Raw genomic sequence first — 18,705 nt, 5'->3', positions numbered from 1 at the left:
TGGGAAGTTTAGGGGAACACCCAAAGATCAGGGATGTCCACTCAGAGGTCAGGTTCTCCACAGCAACCTCAGCATTTTAAGACTGTCAAGGACCAGTGAAGAACAAACAACCAGCAATCTTGAAGATATAATCTAAAACTACAAGTTACATCTATATTGTGATCCATTAACTGTAATTGAACACAGTTAGTCCTTGACTTATAAACAGTCACTTAGCCCCCCCCCAAAAAGGCATAACTTGGATTCAAAGTTCCGATGGCCAGCACCCACATAACACCATGGTCACATGATCACATTTTGGCAACCAGCCCACACTTATAGCCATTTGCAGCATGACTGTCATTTATGCATTTTTTTTTTGCCGGAAACCTATATCTATATCCAGTTTCCAGAAAAAAAAGCACCCATGGTGGACAATGGATTCCTTTAAGAATTGGTAATATTAATATATATATATATATAGAATAGAAATAAGATTACAAACCTAATCCAAAAAGAAACCCCCACTAAAATCCAAGACAAAGAACAAGAAAACGGCAAAGCCCTCCTCCCATACATAAAAGGCACCACAGACAGAATCAGTAAGATCCTCCATAAACACAACATCAAAACAGCATTCTGCACAAACAGAAAAATATCCACCATCCTTATAAACCCCAAAGATAAAATTGAATTAGAAAATCAAGGAGTATACGAAATCCCATGCACCACTTGTCCCACCACATACATCGGACAAACCAACAGAAGAATAAGTGCACGCATTGAAAAACATAAGAACTCAGTCAAAAAAGAGGACCCAACATCTTCCCTGGTCCAACACCTTAAAGCCACAGGACATGAAATTGACTTTAAAAATACCAGAACCATTGCCAAAAGTGAACATTTTAATAACAGAATAATCAGAGAAGCCATCGAGATAGAAAAACGCCCACACAGCATGAACACGTGAGATGATACCTCCCGCCTACCAGCCATTTGGAAACCCGCCCTTATTGACAAACGACTCCCTAACACAAAAAATGATACCAGACCCACACTCACAAAAACCACACAGGAGGTCACCACCACACATCCACGCAAAAAGCAAACCCAAAGCCACACCAATGATGAGGCACAACCACAAACCAGAAGCCAGACCACAGCTGCATCATTAGCCACTTTAAACCCCTCCAATCCATACATGAAGCAAACTGACACCCTCCATGAAGATGAAGCACGACCACGAACGCGAAGCCAAAAAATAGCAAGGCAGCCCAAAATCTTAACCCCCCCTGCAACTCAGACTAACCTGAGCACAACCAAACAGAACACTCCCCCAGCCAATCAGAGCACAGCCAACCCCCCAGCCAATCAAAGCACAGCCAACCCCCCAGCCAATCAGAGCACAGCCAAGCCCCTAACCAATCAGAACACACCTCCACCCAATCAGAACACAGCCAAGCTCCCACCCAATCAGTTCATACCCCCCACTGGCAGTTAAAAGGAAGAAACAGCTAAGACCACACATTGCTGCTTGAAGCACGAAGCTGAAAACACCAGCCTGAAGATGACGAATGGGACTTCGTCGAAACATCGCCAAGACACTTCCAATTTTATGCGGGAGAAAATCCGAACAACCAAAGACCTATATACAAATACCCGCGAAAACCTCAGAATATATATATATATATATATATATATATATATATATATATATATATATATATGCAGGTCTTGGCGTATTCGGGTAATGACTGGCATGACTTTCAGTCATAATTCTGGATTCAATTATCATAACAAGTTGAGGACTACCTGTACCTTTTTCCTGCTCCATTTTAAGCACATGACAATCATGAGACATTCAATCTATCAAGACTAAGTAGAGTTAGATTTCTTTCATGACAAACAACAAATCACCTATTTGTCTTAAATGTGTCACATTTGTATGGGAATGCGTGTGCATTCCCTTTAAAGGATAATTATTAACCATGAATCCCTTCACCTGAGGTTGAATGTTACCTTTGCTACAAGAAGTGTTATCATTTCTTTGACGGTTTCTTCAATTAGTTCATCTATTTTTGAATGGTACTGGTGCTACGGATGGAAGAAGAATGGAAGTAAAATATTATTAGTGTAAATCAATTGCAATACACATAGCTATTTACTTTTATGGCAGATATTGACTATGGTACTTCAATGTTGATTAACATGTGTTCTAATGTAGTGGCCAGTAATGAATTAACATATACACAATGCCTTTGACTAAGGAGCCTCTGACAGGAATTTGTGAATGTTGGTCAAATCCTAATTTTGATTTCGTGCATGCAGCTGAGCCAACATTAAGGAGAATCAAATGCATGCAGGATAAACATCTAGCATCTCTTTGCTATACGAAAATCATGAAAATAAGGAAGCGCCAGTGGAAAAACAGCATATTACATCTGCTGTTCACAGTTTACGGTCGAGATGCTCGTTCTTTAAGTCTGAAATAACAACTTGAAATACAGCTCAACACTGGCTAGCACACGGCAGCTATTTTGGGGCACAGAGCAAAGCTGTTGTGTCAGAGGAAACCTATAGATGAGTGACACTGAAGCAGAGAAGCTTCAGTATATGGAGCCATCGAGTATGAACTACTGGAAGCAGAACATCAGTTTTAGAATCCACCTTTGGAAAGGAAATTAGATAGGTACGTAGCATTCCAATTCAGGTGCTGGTTAAGCACTCGAGAAAATTGGGGCCTTTATGACCAAGTGTAACAATGATTGAGACATGGGTGTTCTGAGTCATGCAAAAGATGGCAAATGCAAGTACTGGGACCCCTCCAGTTAGGTCATGCTGGGGCCTTCGGTCAATGCCAACTCATAGAAAAGATTGACACCAACAAAACATCCACGTCACTTTCTACACAGAGTTCCTCCCCCCCCACACCCACCATGTTCCTCCACCCAAATACTGACCAGATCAAACTTACTTTGTTCTGAGTTGTTTTCAAGGAAGATAAGAACATTTTCAGCTAATTTGCAATAAACATACTTCCTTTTTCTTAAAAAAAGTAAAGTCTTTGGGTGACTAAACAAACACTATGTCGTATTCTTTTGTTTTGCCAAAAACAGACAAAATATTTAATATATGATGATTTTCTTCCACATCGCCTCTCCCCCACATTAAATAAAACATTGAAAGTGCTGATCTTAGTCACTGTATTTATTGCCACTTGTTTGTGCTAATGTTATTTTAAAATGTTAATATACAAGCAAAAAGAAATCTAAAATACGAAAAGAAAAAAAAATCAAACCAAAACAAAAAAGCATTAGAATAATAGATCTGCGGTAAATACTAAATTGTGCTTTAGGGAACAAAGGAGTGTGAGGGGCAATTAGAAGTGTCAGACCTTGGTCCCTTAGCATTGACTAAAGTTCCTTTGCTAGTTTGAGCTGCTCAGTGTTTGCTTTTTTTTTTTTTTTTTCCTTAATGGAACAGTCACATTCTACAACAGGAAGTTGGAAGAAAAAAAAAACAAAACGTAAGGACACACTTACCCACTCTTTAGCAAACTTTCAGATGATTGGGGACAGAAATAAAGAGGAAGGTGCAGAAGACAGGAAAAAGAACATATGAAGGTAAACAATAAATAAAAACAAAACCTTCAAAAGAATGGGACCGTATAAACAGGGGGCTATGAAAATGCAGCGGCATGCACAGAAACAATAAGCAACAGGAAATGAAATTATGAATAAATTCCCTTTTTTTCCTGAAATACCAGAGAGATTGCTACTGGAGAGAATCACGCAGAAATTCAAAAAGGGTTTTTGAAAAGGGAACAGGACACATACATAGAACATCCTAGTGAGACAGAGAAATATCATTTTGTTACAACTGAAAACAAAACAAAAAAAAGACCATATGAACAGTGCAGTGGCGTGGCAGCTGCTTTTTTTTTTTTTTTGGAGTTTCAACGGGCAGACTTATTAAGCTCTCTTGCTCACTGGATTTTATGATAATGACACTTGGAAACAGAGATGCTCCCAAAATGAAAGGAGCTTTCCTGACTCACTTTGTACTTCAAAATCAAATCGGTTCTTGGCTGTTCTAGTTACCAGCTGTAATTAACATTTAAGTCACCATCATAGCGTAATCTTACACCAATTGAGTTCACTAATGGCTTAGTTGTTTTTAGGGATTTGGTGGCTTATCTGATGCATAATCTCCAGATCTGAGATATGGCTAAAGGAAAGATAAAACTTTCTGTTCAAATGGGATGCAGAGCACCCAATGCCATACTTTCACTGATGGCCCCTTCATGCTTTGTAGAACTACACAATTGGGATGAAAAAGAGGAGAGATGTGTCAAGAGTCCAAGACTACCTTTTAGGCTGTATCTATAGCAGGGCTGTCCAAACTTGGCAACATGTGGACTTGTGGTCTTCAACTCTCAGAATTCTGGGAGTTGAAGTCCACAGGTCTTAAAATTGCCAAGGTTGGATACCTTCATCTACACATTCAATAGAATCAGATGGTAGAGATCCAGATAATAGAGCAACCAACACCACCTTACTCTGAAGGGGTTTTTATATGTCTGCCTAATGAAATAAAAGAAAAACCTGCAGGTAGAGAACCAACTGAACTGATCAAGAACCTTTGCTCAATAACAGAACAGATACATTTTATGCAAAAGCTTCCAGGTTTTAGTCTTTAAATTTCCAGTAAAAGGAGAACCAGAAACCCTGGGAAAATCCCTGCCAAAAGGAAATGAGCGGAAAGAAAGGCTCCGTGTCTGAGTTCCTCTCAGCTGCCACCAAACAAAATGGCAAACTATGTGATTGGCATAAGGTGCTTTCCTGTCTATCTTTTCTCCCAATAAGGTGAAGCAAAGATCTCTTTTACTTACAGGTTAAAGCTGTAGAGCTCGTTCTACCATGGTAGGACTCTACCACCCCATTCAATTGGCTGTGTACATTTGGACTAAACTGCACAGGTGTGTTCTAGATGCATTGGGGCATGGAAGTGTGTGTAGAAATGGGTGGGGAGAAGCAAGTCAGCATTATTTAAAGTGTGCCTGGGCACGCATGCACCAATAATGGCACAGAAGTGCTGGAGAGGTTAGGAAAGACAGTGCTTACAACCTACAGCAAGGTGGGGAAATCAACAAAGGATGCAAGGAAAAGCAGCAGCAATTTGAAATCCCACCTAGTGCTTGCTTCTGCCTCCTTTCTTTATATCAAGGCCTAAAGACAGAGACTTGGGGATTGTTCCCATCCATTCTTTGAAGAAAGCTGCTAGGTTGGTCCAAATTAGCTGGGAAGCACCGACAGACCTCCTTTGGCACAGGAGCGGTGAGGACAGTCAGGAAGCAGCCTTGCTAGAAAGGTACTTTCCCAATTTGTGCTAGGATTAGAAGCCCACATACATCCTCCTTGGACCCCCATCTTCTAAACAGGTTATTTCACGTGCAACCCCCTCCTCCTCTTTCTCTAGCAGCCACAGCCACTTTTGCAGATATTTCCCCTGGAAGGTGGGATGCGGGCAGTGCTGCTGGGAAGTCACATGCCACATCATGAAGAACGTGCTCAACAGAACAATTGCTGAGACCCACAAAGCCATATATGTGTTCTGCCGAATGGGATCCTTTGAGAGACTGAGACGTACTACCCACTAAGTACAGAATGAAGCTTGCAACTGGACATCATGCACACTAGGGGAGCTAGGTTGGCCAATTCACCATTTAGAAAGCACACCAAGGCAAAACTATCTTTTTGGGGTACAATACTGTATACACCCAAATCTGGCACAGTCTGCCCCTAATGCATGCACGGGAATGGGCTCCTTTTACATGCATGGTAGGCTGAGCAGAAAGACATCCAAGAACGTGCAAGTTGGACATTTCCAAAAATGCACCAATGCTTTTGAAAATGCAGTCCATGAGAAATGGTGGCAAAGTGTAGAATTTAAAAGAAAATATTCTCTCAACTGGTTCCTAGCCCCCTCCCCATCGGGTTTTGCATATAAGTCCAAAGACATGCTTAATTTGCCACATTATCATATTGTTTTAATCAAGAACTTTTGTTTGTTGGAGATGAGGAAGGGTGACAATTCTCATGCTAGTGTTCATTTTTGTTGGATAAATTATGAGTTTTAACTAAAATGATGGCCAGGTGTGTGCAAAATAATACAGTGTGAAATGTATTGACAAATATATTTTCAATTAAAATCTTGTTTACAGTGCAAATAAGAATGGCAGCAGGCACAGCAGCACTAGAATGGAGCCAGAAAGATTAAACCTCAAAGTTCCTCATCCTGGCAAGTACTATTGAAACAAACAGAACTTATGCTGGTGGAATTGAACAGGAAGATTAAATCTTTAGGGAGAGAAATAGCTCTGACCTTCGGAAAGCAAAGCAAGCACTACATCTTGTCTCCAAATATTTCTTCTGAATTAATTGAGAAGATGGGCCAACAAGTTCATGTTCACTGAAGTTAAATTTTACTCAGAATTAATAATAATTAATCAGAATTATTATTAGAATAAAATAGAGCTGGAAGGGACCTTGGAGGTCTTCTAGTCCAGCCCCCTGCTCAAGCAGGAGAATCTATACTATTTCAGACAAGTGACTGTCTAGTCTCTTCTTAAAACTTCCATGATGGAGCGCCCACGATTTCTGGAGGCAAGCTCTTCCACTGGTTAATTGTCCTCACTGTTAGGAAGTTTCTCCTTAATTCCAGGTTGCTTCCCTCTTTGGACAGTTTCAGATTCTATCGTGTTATAGAACAAGATTACTGTCTTCCATATGTTTCTTTACACTCACTTATAAATCAATATTTAAATCAGTGCTGTGTCCTTTCGATTTATGGGATTGTAGTATAAAGATATTGGGTTTCTGGCTAATCTTACAGCAAAAGATATCTTAAAAGAACTTTGACATCTTATTCCCTCTCTAGTTTCATCACAGTTTAATGTGGATGATAGGGATTAATGTATGGTGTGGATGTGGATTAATAAATGGAAGATTTTGTTGTTGGCAGACATTGAAATGGTGAATGCCTAATGATTGCTTTTCAGGTTCCCATTGACAGAGATTTTATGGCTGTTCAAACATTCCTGCAACTAAGCATCTATTGCTTCATTTGGCATTAGTACACGCTCCCATCATATTGAGCACATAACAAGTCAGCTTCTTCACACGTGTTGGAGAGGTGGCCTGCAAAACTCTCATTCCAATATATTGTGACTATTTTGGCTAGACTTTGATAGGAACTGGGAAATGTCACAAGAAAAGGGGAAAGCTGTGGCAAGGCAGACGGACTCTAACTTGCATATGCTAAACTAACTTGGTTGTCAACAAATCCATAGAATTCACAGTGGGGAATTCAGACACGTTAAGAACATGACTGGTTCTTGTGTTTTGTTTATTGAAAACAGTGAAGGAGGAAATAAGGAAACTATTTAGTTTGACTGAAGACAAAGGGGTTAAACTTGTCTTAATCTGAAAACCTCCTCTTTTATAAGACACCGCCATGAAAAGGACAATCATTTAATGCCATATCTATTTTGATTCTTAGATTATTTGTCCAGCTCCATGTGGTCTATTTGTCGCTCCTAACTTGGCATCCTCCAGATGTATTGTGACAACTTCCAAACTGTGCAAGTCCCAACATATCTAGGAATTGGGGAATTAGGGAAGGTTACTCTGGCCTTAAAATATCTCCTTCAGAATCTTTCCATCATATACCATCTGATCACTGTCTCTAGATGGAGCAGGGATTGAATTTGGGATCTCTGAATGGCAAGCATCTGCTCCACCCTTAAGCTATAGATAAGCTCTAAGCTTCCTAAGTCTGGATGACAGTATTTTAATTAGAGTAAGAACATCCTTTTCCATGAGTGATTTTCAAAGATACATTAATGGCAACCCTGCAGCAGAGAGTTATATAACATACTTGTCTCTGTGGAATCAAAGTCTCCAGTGAAAATATGGAACAAGTCATTCAGGAGAGGTGGGGAACCTAAGAGTTGTGCAGTGAATTGGTAAATGCTAATACTACCTTCTGCTGTGTTCACCTAAGAGCACCCACACAAGAAACAGCATAAGATGGGAGAAAGTCAACAAGCATAGCCGTAGGTTGTCCATGACCCTGCCACTCCTACATTGCTATTTTACTCCAGATATCTGAAAATGAATTTGTTGAGTTTGCTCTGAATTGTGGGATCCTTGGTGCTTCCGAGCTTGATTGTTTTCTTGCAGATGTTTCATTATCCAAACTAGATGACATCATCACTGCTGACTAGGTAATGAAACATCTGCAAGAAAACAATGAAGCTCGGAGAGCACCAAGGATCCCCCATTTTAACCCTGAGCTACAAGTATTCTCCTTTAGCATTGGTGCTGCCATCTGCTTCAGAATTGGTGACCTCGTATGCTGATGTTTCCCATTGTGCAGGCTAGCTTAAACAGCCAAGCATTAACCATACTGAGCCATCAATAGCATTAATTTCTTGGAATACTTTCTCTTTCCAGCATTTCAAAAGTTTCCTTCTACTATAACCTTATAGTTGCCTTGTAGATTTGTTTCTTCATTCATTCACATTTCTCTGTGTGAATTCTATTCTCCCCCTGCTTTTATACTAACTCCTAATGTTTTTGCAACTTTGTTTTCAATTCAACATTTTCTTTACTTTAGGGTGATTCTATTTACACAAAAATATAGTACAAAAAAACAAATGAGTAAATTAATATGGAAAACTGGACTCAGAAGGTACACTGTACCATGATAGGCCCTTGCATTAGCTAAAGCTAAACTGCTTTGCAGGAGTGGCTTGCTCTTTCAAATTATCCCAAATTATTGGAAACTTTAGCCTTATTTGTTGATAGATGAAGTTTCCTAGGCAGATTCCATCTGATTTGAGTAACTGTATGTGAGAGACACTATAGAACTGCTAACAGATTGTGTATATGCTGCATTTTCATCAGTGACCAAATCTGACCTTGGAAATGAAATGAAAACATACCAGATCAAACTCAACATGTTTTAAACATACATTTCTGCCTGTCCATACATTAAAAATTCAGAGGAAAAATATTTAAGGGGTAAATTATGTCTGCCAAATGTCTGAACAGCTGCCTTTAAATACAAGGACACAGGAGAATATGGGCATATGTGTTCAGCATAATATTTTCCCTAAAATGTATTTAATTATTCTATTTCTGATCAAACAAAAAAAAACCTGCAACAAAGTTTGTGGGATCATTATGGTGGAAAAGCCTTACGGTGTAATACTTATATTTTTCTCAACTTAAAGAAACTGTGAATATTTCAGAAACAAAGCGATCATATGAAATGAACTCTTTCTGCTCTCAAATTGTTTTGGAAGTAAGGAAATTTTGTTTAACCTTATTAATCAAATTTCTTTGTTTGACCAGCCAATTCCATTACCTGCTGAGAAGAGAAACTACTGCAAATTGATTGTTGCCATGTAGGGTAAACATTTGGATCAGCTTTATGATGAGTAAAGAGGGGAGATATTTATTAAAAAGAAGAACTGAAAAATGTGAGAACCACTGAGGAATTCCACTGAAAAGAGACTGGGGTATTCAGGACACCCTGGGAGTGATAAAATCAATCCTTAGATTGGGAACTAACAAAACATCCCCACTGCACCCAACATGGATGGCAGGAGGTTAAAATGCAGTAAAAACAAGCATATCTTTTTCTTTTGAATTACAGATGGACCTAGTACAATAGTTAAAATACAGTATTGCCCTTCTTATTTTGAGGAAGGAATAGGAAGAAAATCTAATATAATTGGCAGGAGTTATTCTTCACACACAGCTGTTGATTTAAGTGTGAATTTTTTATCTTGAAGAACAGGGAAAACAAATCAAAGAGAAAAGGGGCATGAGTAACTGAAATTAATAAAAGAGCAAACAAAAGAGAGTAAAAAACAGAAACATATATGAAACAGTAACATATGCATTGATAATTCACATCTGATCCATGGGTCTATTAGATTTTGCTATTTGTTTAAAATATTTCACTACAGCAAATGCTACTTTATGTAATCACTGTGGCATCTCTGCATATGTTCTCTACGAAGCGGACATGGATGTACTAAAATGTACTAAGGCTAATTCTTTGTACAACTCAATTTTTGTCATCAGTTTATCACCATGATGGTTATAGCTTTGCAAACATGAATAACAAATCATATTGGCTATTGGGTATGGCAAAGTAGTTGATGTGACTTTTGTCTATGTTGTACCTAGTGAGAAATAAATTTGATAGCTAGTTAAAATTAAAGACTATCGTATAAAATTTGTGAGTCAAGCCTACTTTTAGTTGTAGTATAAGGATAACGCTATACAGATAGCGCTGAGCATTAGTTAATAGCTTTACTTACTGATGGGAATTATGAAATACAAACTAGGAGTACTGAAAAACAGGTACCAAATGTTTCAAGAGAAAACGTTTTAAAAATAAACTGTGTTAACAGAAAATCAAATGATTATGGACAACCAAATCATCTTTTTTTCTGGGGGATCATATTCTCCAAAGCTTGTTTTGTAGCTTTTCACATGTCTGTAAACTTTTTTGCTAACCCAAAGTGCTTTTTCAAAAGACAACTGGACTTTGTTTTTTCTTGAAGATGTTTCGCTTCTCATCCAAGAAGCTTCTTTAGCTGTATGTGAAGCGAAGCATCTTCAAGAAAAAAACAAGTCTGGTTATCTTTTGAAAAAGCACTTTTGGGGCAACCATGATTGGGATGACTGAGAATCTCCATCGGCTTTTTTGCTAACCTTTTTTTAACCTGCTTTAGTACTTTCAGAAGCTTAGTTTAACTACTACAGTGATCATAACAGACGTTGGGTGAGGAGATGCAACATTGAGAAGGAGATGGAAGGGAAGTGGCTGTTCTTTGTGGTTCTAAATATCAAGGATTATCACGGAAGCATTTTTTTATTTTCCTCCCAACTTACAGTGAATGGAGTGAAGATGGCATGTGCATGTTGGATGAGAGTTTGTGATAGTGGTTTGTAGCATGAGGGGTTGGTGTGAGTTGTGTGAATGGTGTATATGAACAACTATGAGAATGTGGTCCATGTGTATTGTGAATGGTGTATTTTATTTATTTGTTACCTGCCATAACTGAATAATCCTCGGGCACTATCAACATAGATGTGTTTGCGTATGTATGAAATGTGTGTATATGTTGGCCTCTTGTTCTCTGAGCTTCTCAACTCAGAATATTCTCTGGGTTGCCCACATTCCTCATTAACTTGCAGTAAATCATACAAAACTCTAGCAACTGTTTGGCCAAAGGTTTTTTTGCTATAGTGATTGGAACTTTATCATGCTAAATCTTTAAAAGAGCTTTCTGCAGGGCTCACATCTTTTCTTCTGCCCTCTTCTCAGATCAAGAAAAATCACTGAAAGTTTATGGTTAGTTCTTATCCCTCTCTCTCTCTTCCTTTCATACATATGGATTTAAAGGCAGAACTTGGAATGATCTTGGAATGGGAGAAGCCTAGTCTGATATTTTTCATGGGGTATTATCTGCAAAAGCAGAATGAAAAGCTGCACAAATTGAGATGATGTAAGAGAAAGCTTGAGATTCTTGGTATTGAAACTATTTATGGACCAAAAAGCATAGGGGGTTTGTTACAAATTAAATTTGGATTTTGATGAGGGAAATGTTTTAGTACCCACAACAGTCAATTTGCATCTTGGAATAAATCACAAAAAGATAGCTAAAACAAAAGAAACATAAAGAAATGATAGATTAAAGCAAAAAAAAAAAAAAAAAAGAAATGTGAACAAAAGGAACTGACTGGTTAGATGGTGAGTCCAATCTCACCCTGCATCCAGTCCCTCTTTCTGGACCTTTAAAGTATCCAGATTAGATATATATTCAACAAAACAAAACAAAATTGAATTGGAACACATAGGAAATAAATTCTGCACATGAAACATTCAATAGCTTGCTTTACTGAAAATGTGATAGAAAAATCCAAGCCCTGGATTGGTCTTAAATGAAGATGAAAAATGTTGAACATTGTTTAAAGTCTTCTGAGCAAAACTGATTCAGATGATACATTTCATCAAGCTCAATTCAGCATGTCTTTCTACTTCTTCATATTATATTAGAATTAGAAAACCTCAGGTTATAATGGTGTCTCTTGAGAAGGAAAACAAATTAGACCAGCAGATGATAAAACTGGACCAGTTTGGAGCAGTTGAGTCATTAAGGACCTTGAAGTATGTTAAAACATAACATCCGGAGATTGCCTTTTTTAAAGCAACAGATTAGTTGAATAATTTATTTCCCTTTAAAGACTTTAGTTTCACTATTTATGTTTTTTTTTTTAAGGATAATCAAAATAATGTCTTCTTTTCAACTTGGACAGATTAACATTTTGAGGAAAAAAGATTCCAAAGTTGAGTTAATGACTCAATATTGCATACTGTCAAGCATAAATAGGCTATGTTGTAGGTATGTTGTGCACATCAGTCTTTGCCAAAAGTCACCACTAGATGACCATGGACCACTATGTAGACTGATTTGATAGAGTAATCCAGGATTTTCATCTGCACAGCTTCTATAAGACTAAATCCACAACAGTTAGAACGTTTCTGAATCTAGCAAAAATAAGCAGATCATTCTTCTCTCAAAAATTACATTTTTTTCATAATGCATTTTACCTCTTGGCCCATTTCCATACTGCAAAGTTTTATTGATTGAGCTTTGGCATCAACCATAACATTAAACATGGTGCATATTGACTGAGGAACTCGGAAATCTGTTGATCGGCTTGTTTTCTGTAGCTTTACTTCAAATGCAATCCGGGTTCTATGAAGCATGATTAAAAAAAAAGGAAGATGTTTGACTATGGTATAAATATACTGCATTAAATAATCCTTGTGATCAATGCAACACAATGTGAAGGCTTCAGAGCAAAGGACACCGCAGGCTGATGTGAAGGTCAGAAGAAAAAAGAGATGTTGGTCTGGCCAAGACTGTCCACAGGGTGTGATTAAAAAAAAAAGTTAAGATGGCAGCCATGGTGGTGTGGCCAAACTTTCACCTGTTTTCACTCATTAAAAAGGTGGAGCTTCAATTGAATCATAGTGATTGCTATCTTGACTTTTTGACCCACAGTTTGAGAAATGCATTGATATCCTGAGTGTCCTTCATAATGTTTCTTAAACATTATGTTTATGCAATTGTTTATTTATTGATTGATTACATTTATATGCCACCAATCTTACTGATAAAGTGACTCTGGGCTACTTGTGAAATAGCAAAAAGGTAAATATAAAACCAGTTAACATTAATAAGATTTAAATAAGAACTAAAAACAAGGAGATGGATGGCATGAGGGTGAGATCTTTTCTCCTATCCTGTCAACCACCTCCAGCCAGCAAAACCATATTTTTAAGGTCTTTCTGGAGCACCAGAAGAGTGGGGGCAGATCTCCCCTCCTGTGGCAGAATGTTCTAATTGGGGGCGGGGGGAGAACACTATGGAAAAGGCTCTTCTTGACTCCATCAGCCAAAATTCATCAATGGACACAGTTAGCACTGGAGCGAGCTGGGCAGGCCAATCCCACTGGGGCAAGATGGCTCCTCAAATAACAGCCAACACCTTGTGTTTGGTGGTATCAAGGAAATTGATTAGAGGGACATTTTACTTGGCTTCCACCTGTTTTGAAATCAATTTGGCGAACAATTTTTGTCACTTTTTTAGTCATACTCCTCAGACTGTTTCTAGTTCTATATCAAGAGACAAGAAAATCAGTAACTACCTTCCCATATTAATTAAACAGTGTGATGATGTTATCACGGCAAGCGATAAAAATGCATTCCTATAATATGATTGGTATTACCTAATCTGTAGCTGAAATATAGCAGGGACCACAAAAGAAAACCCACAGAATGAAAGGAAGCTGAGGAATGCTCTGTTTTAAGCACAACTTAAACAAGTCTATTAATTGGTTGACTGCACAGTGACTTTATATTTAATATTTTTCCCACAATGTTTCCTTGCCTGTTCTCTTCATAATTGTCACATAAGCAATTGTAAAACAGATTTTTTGCGCACAGACACACCAGCTCCATGGCAAAACATAAAAATGATGCAGAGCTCCACCAACCCTAATAAAGTTGCTCAGTTTAAATTTCATTTTCAAACATGACAAAATCGTGCGGCGAAGACAGAGTTTGTATAATTAGGAGCTCCCTGTTTATACTTTGGTTCTTCCTTGTAATCCCATCTTCTCTAGCAGTAACCCAAGAGACACAATGAAGTAAGGTAAACCCAGTCTCTTGCAAGTGGCTTAAGTGCATCAGATAACATGTGATGAAAGGTGAAAATGAGAAAAAGCACTCTTATTTGGGCAGTAAACTCATGTTTTCCATTTTGTGTAGTTCTGTTTGGAAGCAGAGTTAGGATTTGGAAAAGGCTGTCTGACAGAGAAGGTAGCCACCATTACTGATCTTTTCACAATAAAATTTATTTTTAATTCCACCTTTATTATTTTTATAAATAACTCAAGGGGATGAATATAATACTCCTTTCTCCTCCTATTTTTCCAACACAACAAGGGAATTGGGAGGAGAGAGAATGACTGGCCCAAGGTCACCCAGCCAGCTTTCATGGCTAAAGTGGGATTAGAACTCACAGCCTCCTGGTTTCTAGCCTAGTGTCTTAACCATTAGACCAAACTAATTTCTGAAAACTCTGTATCCCCCTAATCCAAAATGTAGTAAGAACTGGTATTTAATTTAGAGTTGGGCTTGTTCAAGCCTTAAAAAGATGGCCAAAGAACAATGTGTAAGTTCTAGCTACTAGGATCATTTCCATAAAGCTATTTTCATATTTCAACCCACCTCTTTACACAGGATTCAATCATATCACTAGCCATAAGTTTTAGTCGTTGTTCTAAGTGTTTCCCAAATTCTTCCTCAGGCCAGTGTAGATCCCTGATGAAGGTCTGTAAGGCATCTAATTTCCAAAACAGATCTTCTGATGTTCCTGATCCATTGCTGCCAGGATAAAATGAAAAATAAGAAACAATCAGGTTACAGCAGGCTCACTGATTTTGGAATCCTGATGTGGAGATTGTTCTTGCACACATGGAACGGAGTGTAACAGTGACCGAAGACACAGAACAATGCCATGGGGAATCTCCATCATCAGGCTTGTAGTGTTTTCTAGTCTACCTATCTCTTACAAGTCTTTCCAGATCAGACGGAGAAGACAAGTCATGTAAGAAATGGACATTCATCTGGAAACACTGCGTATGGGAAAAAGAACTCAGCCCTTTTCAATAACCACATTTCCTTCTGTAGTTGTTGAACTGAAGGCTCTACAAAGTAAAGGGACATCTCTATTTGATAATAACCGCACTACACAATTGCGTGCGGTTATTTTTAAGTTCCATGCATTCTATTTTCACAGATTGCCAGATCTGTTCTCTTTCCTTTTCTCCCCCACTTCCTTTATCGCAAGGGTTTCGAGGGAGAAAAAAAATAGTGCTAACAAGTGGTGAGCGAGGACATGATTTTTGAACAGCTGGAAATAAATCAGGGCAAGGCAATTAAATTATTCACAACGAGACATTTTTAAAAACTTAGCTCAGAAAGGGTTGAATTTACTAACCAGTTGACCTATTTTTGTTTTTGAAAAAAAATATTTTGGAGAAGAAGGGATCAATATACTTCACCAGGTTTCTGTAAGGTTTTTGTTTTGCTCCGTTTTGTTTTTTTATTCAGATTTTTTTCATATATTTGGAGCTATCCTGTCTCGCTGCTGTTAGACTTCTGTTCAGCTAAAATTATGCCTAACGCCTCCACTCACAAGGTAAGTTTTACATTATGTTTTACGCTGAGAAATTTATATATCTATTTATTACCTTTCTTCCTTCCTTTTCTTATTTTTTTTCCCATAATGGTTATGACCAAGGAAGCTTCAAGACATTATTCCCACTCCTCGCATACCACTAATGCTAACACAGTGATTGATATTTGACACACCATGCATTGTCATGTCACGCTGATATCGTCTATAGAAACAAATGAGGAAGAGTGTTTCTATTGTAACCGATGCCAGCTGCATTGAATTAATGCTACAGAAGGGAAGATAAAGCTAAACGCACACGTGGAAACCATATTCCCAACATGCCAAGGGGCACTTTGAATCCTAGGCCAACAAAGGTAATTATTCAAACAATGCACTGACTTAGTTGTAGAAAACAGACATATCCATATAAAGGTGGGTGGGTGGGTGAAAATACCGAAGCATGTTCCTAAATGGGTAGAAAGGAACTGGAATCAATGAAAAGATAGAGAATCAGGCATTTTCTTGAAGAACTGACCATCAAAGAAATACTATCGCATACAGATAGTCCTCAACTTGTGACCAAAATTGAGCCCAAAATTTACGTTGCTAAGCAAGAAATTTGTTAAGTGATTTTTGCCCCATTTTATGATTTTTCTTGCCACATTTGTTAAGGGAATTGCTCTAGTTGTTAAATTAGTAACATGGTTGTTAAGGGAATCTGTTTTCCCCATTGGCTTTGCTTGTCAAAAGTTTGCAAAAGGGGATCACATAACCCTAGGACACTGCAACCGTCATAAATGTGAGCCAGTTGTCAAGCATCAAAACGTAAGTCAGGTGACCATGGGGATGCTGCAACGGTTGTAAGTGTGAAAAAGGGTCATAAATATTTTTTTTCCAGTGCCGTTGTAACTTCGAATGGTTACTAAACAAACTGTTGTAAGTTGAGGACTACCTGCAGATAGCAGTCAGAAACTATCATTGGTTTGGGTTAGTTTCAGCTTCTTCTGCTTCAGATATACATTTGAAAATGTTTAGCTTTTTTCTTTTTAAAATCCATTCTAATCCTCCTTTTGGAAACAGAGTGCTTTTGTTTGAAGCAATTAGGTAGCCAGGAATGCAATAACGGTTACTTATTATTACGACAGGATGATACCCCTCTGCTTCTAGAAATTTCAAATAAAAAAAAGAATGCTAGGTTGTTTTTGGATTTTCCTTTTCAAGAGCTCCTTGGATTTTTAAAAGAACAATGAGAAAAGCCTGATTTCAGACTGGGAAGTTTAGTGGCGTATTCAGCAGCGTTCAGCTTCACATGGCTGCTCCATTGCAATGGCTGGGGCTGTGAGCTCAAATATCTGTCCTCATGAGTATGTGTCATTTTCAGTGAGACTTACTTTGAGGGAGCATGTCTAAGATTAAAGCCTTGATTCTTATCTTTTCAAAAATAAAGTAAAATGGAACAATATCACACAGCATGCACAGAGCAAAGTAGGTTTTTTTTCAATTTACATAGACTGCCTAATCTAATCTAACCTTTCATAAATCAGCTTAACATGAATATGAATTGCAAACATTTTTTTTGAACAGCTACTCATTTCATTTGCAATTTAAAATCATTGTGGTTTGAAAAAAAAATCTCAAGTTGGAAGTTTAAAAATGGATTCCTGTTCCTGAATGATTGTTAAAAAAGAAGAAGCAATCTTTTTCAAAGTAACATTCTTATTATAATTTGACTTTATTATCATTTATTGCCACATGGGGAAATTTGATTATGATCAGAATATGTTGTAAGTTTTAAAAAAATATTAACAAAAGATAGAGTGATGGTGATTGACTAGATTGAGTTTGAAAATGTCAGTTGAAAAGATACATTTCCTCTGAGCAACATTAAATGTCCCAGTCGGGACATCATAATCACTTTGTGATTTTTCTGAACCATAGCTTGTTGTTGTTGTACATAATACAAAGACATAAGCTTGGTTTGATGTCACAAGGGTGCACTTCTACATCATCTTAATTTAAACACTGAATAAACCATGGTTTGTTATTCCAGCCATTATTTGCCTGCAAGAGAATACATATGCACGATGGCTACCTTGTGACTGAAAACAATAATAATAAAATAATAATATACAGCTGTTATTAACTTTATTTCTGAACTGGGGGATTCTTATTTCTAGCATTATATTTCTGCTGGTCCTTACAAATGAACAAATACACTGACACAGATATGCCACCAAAAGCAACTTTAAAATGTGCCAGATACCTCTGTCATGATGCATGACAAGAAGGGATCCAGAAAATGACATTTCATTACCATGCATGTAAAAATAAAACAAATTGTTTACAAAATTGTCATCCTGTATCCCTATTTCCTTTTGTGTGCATTTGTCTGGTGAAAGAAAGAAAGAAAGAAAGAAAGAAAGAAAGAAAGGAAGAAAGAATGAAAGAAGAAAGGAAGGAAGACACAAAGAAAGGAAGGAAGAGGGAAAGAAAGAAGGAAGAAAGGAAGAAAAGAAAGGAAGAAGAAAGGAAAGAAGGAAGGAAGGAGAAAAAAAGAAAGAAAAGAAAAGAAAGGAAAGACAGAAAATCTTAGCATTTCCTACTTGGAAGAACAAAGATTTCCTGCAAATGAGGAAATGTATTGTGGCAACATTAAAAAAAACAACAACAGAACTTTGATATCCAATATTTGTCCAGAAATAATTGGCTCCATTGTTAAACAAAGCTGATGTTTGTAATCACAGAAATTCAAAACTCTTTTTAGTAGCAGATGCAGAGATTTCCAAGGAAATGTCCTGAGTAGACTATGTAGAATATGCTGATACAGATGTCAGTAACGCTAGTGGCGTAGTTTGAAAATAATCATTTATGTTATAATCTGTAGGGTCCAT

The 18,705-nt window shown here is 37.6% G+C and overlaps 1 protein-coding gene across 34 annotated transcripts in view; it reads right to left on the bottom strand.

Annotated features, from left to right (window-relative positions):
- Positions 1-18,705, bottom strand: part of CADPS (calcium dependent secretion activator) — a 448,877-nt gene that overhangs the window by 85,948 nt on the left and 344,224 nt on the right. For 21 of the 34 annotated variants that reach the window (XM_039326616.1, XM_039326627.1, XM_039326617.1 and 18 more), the window contains 4 exons: positions 14,863-15,018; positions 12,676-12,823; positions 3,522-3,536; positions 1,999-2,073 (listed from right to left, as the gene is read on the bottom strand). In XM_039326616.1, coding sequence (XP_039182550.1) covers positions 1,999-2,073; positions 3,522-3,536; positions 12,676-12,823; positions 14,863-15,018 — 394 coding nt within the window. The remainder of the gene's footprint in view (positions 1-1,998; positions 2,074-3,521; positions 3,537-12,675; positions 12,824-14,862; positions 15,019-18,705) is intronic. The other 13 variants (XM_039326619.1, XM_039326630.1, XM_039326638.1 and 10 more) reach the window with 1 other exon arrangement.

This window comes from Crotalus tigris, unplaced genomic scaffold (assembly GCF_016545835.1).
Source record: "Crotalus tigris isolate CLP2741 ecotype Arizona unplaced genomic scaffold, ASM1654583v1 scf7180000024342.5246164, whole genome shotgun sequence".
Taxonomy (NCBI): domain Eukaryota; kingdom Metazoa; phylum Chordata; class Lepidosauria; order Squamata; family Viperidae; genus Crotalus; species Crotalus tigris.
This window is presented reverse-complemented; position numbering and strand designations above follow the sequence as displayed.